The sequence below is a fragment of the Cynara cardunculus genome (assembly GCF_001531365.2).
Source record: "Cynara cardunculus var. scolymus isolate 2C chromosome LG 1, CcrdV1, whole genome shotgun sequence".
NCBI lineage: Eukaryota > Viridiplantae > Streptophyta > Magnoliopsida > Asterales > Asteraceae > Cynara > Cynara cardunculus.
In genome coordinates this window covers 22,722,769-22,728,002 of record NC_037528.1, presented here as the reverse complement: position 1 = coordinate 22,728,002, position 5,234 = coordinate 22,722,769, and the positions used below count along the sequence as shown (strand labels likewise).

Genomic DNA, 5,234 nt, shown 5'->3' with positions numbered 1-5,234 from the left:
TTTTTTTATATATTTTAGCAGTGATCATTTGCCAATGCTAAATGTTTTCAATCTTGTTGCGGTTCTTTTATATCTACTATTGATGATGTTCAATTCTGCAGGTTTTTGTTTTATTTAGTGATGGTGCAGTTTACATCCTATGTCCAGTTGTTCCGTTTGGGAGGTAAGTTGCAATTATATGTTAGGTGCTGATTTGTTCTCGCAAGTGTTTTATCCTTCAATGTAATTAAAATATTCCTTATCTAGAGAAAGTGTGGAAAATATATGTACTTGTGTTCTTTTGTTTGATGTTGATAATTAATAGTTGAAATTAACTTGCTTGAGTTATTTCCACTGTGACAGTGTGTATAAATGGGAGTGTATATTGGAGATATATAATGATGCTCAGACATTTGGACTGAAAGCTGGTAGCTCAACAGCTGTTAGTAATGCCAATTTGGCAATTTCTTGGTTAGAAGCTACATTTCCTGAGTTGGCTCGACAAGCAGCGGAAGGCGGGAATCAACMTGCACTAAAATCCCATCCTTATGCTTTATTTGATGCATCTGTTTCATTGTAGGTATCCCTCTTAACTATTCATAGTGTTTGATGGCCCATATCAAGATAATTGATTATTTATGCAAACTATAATGTTTGACACAACTTTTCTTAAAATTAAAGGGTCCTCTTCATAAACTTTACCACAGGAAGGAACAAGATTCTGAGTTGAAGGTTGCCGAATGTGAAGGGTGAGCCATCGGTTTTCTTTAAGGCAGTAAGCAAAGATTTGATTCTTGTTATGTATAGAGAAAGATAGAGGACAAATCAATTTTTTGTTGGTTTGTAGGGATTGTAACCTTTCCATGGTTTGCATTTGATTTGTTTTACAAGTTATATGTATTTTTGCTTTCATCTTCAATGACACATGACATCTTTTTGCACTTAACGAATCATTTTTTGTATGACATTCACAGGCATTTGACATAACCTAAAATCCTTGCCATGGCTAAGTTTATATATAATTCATGCTTCAAGTAACGTTTCATCAACTCTTTTTCCACTTACATAATAATAATAGCTTGTGTGATATTAACAATTTTCTTCGAAATTTTCAGCAAACAATTGGGGGAACCACCGGCTAAGATCATTTAGGTAACATTTGGTACACATACGTGATATGATCAGAAGTTGCTATTTAGGCCTGTTTGATGTTTGTAAATTGATCTAGATTAAATATTCTGCTTTTTGATTGAAAGACGTTTTTACAGTTGTGGAGGTCAGTGGTTTTATTGTTTAGGATTAGATTAGAACAACTCCATTCGTACACTAAAATAGAGTTTTGCTCAACTCCAACCACCCTACAACGAGAACTTAATTTCGGCAGTCCAGGCCTCCTGTTCAAACGGCATAAATGTTGTGTGTTTGGAGATGAGTTGATTTTTTGGTGTCCATGCCCCACCGATTTGCAGTTCTTTTTACTGCTGGAGTTGGAGTTGCTTTTATGGGCCAAATTCACACGTGATCGACTGCAATTGGAACAATAATTCTTATTTATTCAAAATATATTAATACGTAAAAAACTAAGCAAATCATATCATTTAAAAAGTCTTCTCTCATGAAAACACAAAAAGTCTCAAAATCGTTTACATTTACGACTCCCGCCACATTGTGCGGGTACACAACTAGTATATATATATATATATATATATATATATATATATATATATATAAGATTCATGAAAAACAGTTATGATGCATAGAAACATAAAACATAAGTAATACATAATATTATCAAGGCCAGGAACAATCATAAATAAATACTAGGTAGCATTATTATTGTTGTTGTTAAAGCATCAAAGCTGGAATACTAGGTTCCACAACAGTAAGACCACCAGTTGCTATCCTCCTTGTTAGATCCTCCACACCAATCATAAATAAATACTAGGTAGCATTATTATTATTGTTGTTGTTAAGCATCCAAGCTGGAATACTAGGTTCTACAACAGTAAGACCACCAGTTGCTATCCTCCTTGTTAGATCCTCCACACCAACCTTCCTCACATCACTCCTCATACCAATATCCGCAGCATACCGACTAGCACAGTACACGCCAACAGCCGTAGCCGCCATCCCGTAAATGTTTGTAGTTACAAGCCTAAGAGGCGTTGACAGCACAGCCGCAAGGGGACCACCAACGATCGAAACCGCCTGTCCGCTTTGACCCATTGTCCTATGGTCAACAACAAGAAGACCCGTCTTGCAGTAGATTGCAAAGTCCTCGCAATTGTTTTTGAATACATTATAGCAGCCAAAGCCATTGTTAAGGAGGTAATTTGCTCGGTGGACAACCGTCTCAGGTGGGTCTGACACTGCAAGAGTGCAGGTTCCGCCACGAGCTTTTGTGAGAAAGATGGCTGGGCTAACTGAGTACTCGAACCGATAGAGGACCCCACCAGCTAGGAAACAGTTTAGGCAAGATGAAACAACTCCATTGGTATCGTCGGTGTGAATGCAGGTGGGGCAGGGGACTTGAGACCGTCGTGGCAATGAGCTAACCAGGAGGATGTCTAGAACCGTGCCAGTTCCTACCTCTTGACCACGTCTGGTGAAATGAAGGACTTTGTCATCGCCAACATAAATACCTATCATCCAAGAATATATAGCTATTGTTAACAAAGAACCAGAGCCCATCTTCGTAAAGCAAAGCAAACCAAACCAGCCCAATGTTGAGTTTTATGGGGATTGGGGGCGGGGTGGAGATATATGCAGTCCTGACCTCCATCGCAAAGAGTAGAGCGACTGTTACGGTGAAGACTCCGACTTGTGCATAGTGTGGGCAAAAGAGGAAAATAACATTCAAGAAAGAACTTGAAACCATGAAAAGCAGTAGATCTCATGTTCATGCTAGCTTGCATATTCTTCTTCCTATATTTTCACTACTTGAAACTCCGTGTTTAGTATTTAACACCTGGGAATCATATTTCCACTACTTGTGGATGAGCTGTAGCCCGGATATTTCAAAGTAAGATGGACAAGAATGTAGTGAAGGACAACAAAAAAACTCACACGGAGAACATATAAGTAGCATAACGAAAATTATTCTACTTAGCCAGCTACCTTGATCTTGATCACAACCCCCCTCCCCCCAAAAAAACCAAATTTTTTGTTAATGTGACACAATTCTTAGAACAAGACTAATTCCTAAAGGTAGGTGGGACAGGACAAGACAAAAACTAATGGTACATGACCGACTGGCACAAAAACGCATTTTTTATCCCACCAATTTTAGTGGAACAAGATTTAAAGAGGCAAGACATATTGATAAATTACCAAACTACCCATTCAAATTAAAACCCTAAAGAATTCCACAATTCTTCACCGTAATTAATAATGATGCATATCCATGCATTGGGTAGGCAATAAAGCAAGGAGATCCCTATTTGATAATGAAGGTAAATCATAAATGGTGAATGGCACACCAACTAAGAAGCCAAAAAATAGCAGATCTGAATGAGAATTTTGTTGAGATGCCTAGAAGCTTAATCAAACAAGAAGTCCACATCCACATTTGGGCATACATGAGCGGCTTCCCCATCAGTTATATTCTCCACATAGCGCTATGTAACCCTGGTGAACCATTTACATGTGCTACCTTGTGCAATTTCTCATCTTTTGCTTGGTTAACCATAAATATTCAGAATTCCAAAGTTGGGAACTCTCAATGCTTTCCAGTGTCTACACTTGAGAGCTATCTACCATCAAACTATTAACTTGCAATGCATGATCTCACCAAACGCACAACACATCATTAAAAAATGGTGTCATATTTCTGAAAATGGACTTACCACTTCTAATCATGGCAAAATCCATAAGGAGATACCAACTGCATTGATCTTCAATGTGTTCCAATTCAAAACTATTTAACAGTTTCCTTCAAATTTATGCTTAAACACTTCATTTTAGGACTACAAACTTTACAATAACAATAAAAATGATAAGAATGACAAGCTAGCCCGATGATCCCTATACATAATCAAATCTGTCACATTTTCAAACCCCAATCTCAAAACTATCCAACTTCGATCTAACCTTTAGAAACTGCTATGGTCAAATCCATAAATAAATATATAAATAAGCCAAATTTTTCAGTAAATTACTTGAACTTAAGTCTTGCCGTTGTAAAAAAGAACACCCACAAGTACATAGAACGCAATCGATTATAGAACGAATAAAAAACCTATTGCGAACTAGGGTTTATAATAGTTTCTGTAAAGTAAACTCGATTCCAAAGAGAGATTGATAAATAAATAAATAGAACTAGTAAAATAGAGAGAGCAATACCGTGATGGGCATAAATATAAGCAGTACGCCATGAATAGATATGATCTCCTGGTCTAAGACTTCCTCTATCCAATCTGCATTTACCATATCAAATTTGTTCAGAAATTCATCGACCAACATAAATATGGAAACGTAAAAACTGAAATTATTGAAGAAAAACTTCACCTGTTGGAAAGTAGTCCCATTCTCTTCCTCTGAAAAGATGATGATGATGCTGCAAGGATTCTATTATTACTGGAGAAAAAGGTTATTATGGCAACCGCTTGGATTTAGCAGAAATATAAGGAATTACAATTACTTTTCTAAGATGACGATTTTACCCTTCTACGCGTTTGCTTCGCCTCTAAGCAAAGAGACATGTGGATGGACGTCAGCATGGCAACGGTTGTGAGCAGGACCCCCTGGTTAATGGGCCGGTCCAAGCAAATAGCTATGAGCCCAATCTCAATTGAAAAATTACTTTCTTTTTCATTTACTTGCATAATCTTTTAACATCCACCTTAATTTTGAGATTATTTGTTTACCTTTTAATAGTTTCATTAAAAGATAGATTTTAAATTGCTAAAAGATGAATCTTGTTTGGCAAATTCTTTTTTGTCTTTTAATGATTCTATAACTCTCTGAATGATTTTGTATCTTGGACCTCACTTAACCATTCAGTATCCTAATTTCATTATGAATAATTACCAAACAATTATATTTTATTTTGCATTATATTATGAAAGTATCTTAATCATTCTGACCACTAATCATTATGCACCAAACTAGTCAGCAACTGCTGAACAACCTCTCAATTAAAAAAATTATTTTCTCTCTCATTTACCTACACATTCTCTTAACTTCAATCCAATCTTTCTTTATCGTTCATTAGATCATCTTTACTCACAATCCTTATAACACGTGTTCCATTAATT

At 36.3% G+C, this 5,234-nt stretch overlaps 1 protein-coding gene across 2 annotated transcripts; it reads right to left on the bottom strand.

Moving 5' to 3' along the window:
- Window positions 1-1,732: 1,732 nt before the first annotated feature.
- LOC112528950 lies at window positions 1,733-4,553 on the bottom strand. Of its 2 annotated transcripts, XM_025140018.1 has the most exons (4): window positions 4,486-4,553; window positions 4,321-4,394; window positions 2,028-2,621; window positions 1,733-1,904 (listed from the first exon to the last, which is right to left on the bottom strand). In XM_025140018.1, exons 1-4 carry the CDS (start codon window positions 4,503-4,505, stop codon window positions 1,825-1,827), a joined length of 768 nt encoding a protein of 255 aa, XP_024995786.1. In that variant the 5' UTR covers window positions 4,506-4,553; the 3' UTR covers window positions 1,733-1,824. The 2 variants fall into 2 exon arrangements, with proteins under 2 accessions (XP_024995786.1, XP_024995777.1); XM_025140009.1 differs by having other exon boundaries at window positions 1,817-2,621.
- Window positions 4,554-5,234: the final 681 nt, after the last annotated feature.

Bases quoted from the DNA above. Each gene is read 5' to 3' on its own strand.
- LOC112528950 (XM_025140009.1), bottom strand. From the start codon at position 4,505: ATGGGACTACTTTCCAACAG. The intron at 4,395-4,485 runs GTGAAGTTTTTC...TGGTAAATGCAG, and splicing joins ATGGGACTACTTTCCAACAG to ATTGGATAGAGGAAGTCTTA. The intron at 2,622-4,320 runs GTATTGCTCTCT...CTTGGATGATAG, and splicing joins TTATATTTATGCCCATCACG to GTATTTATGTTGGCGATGAC.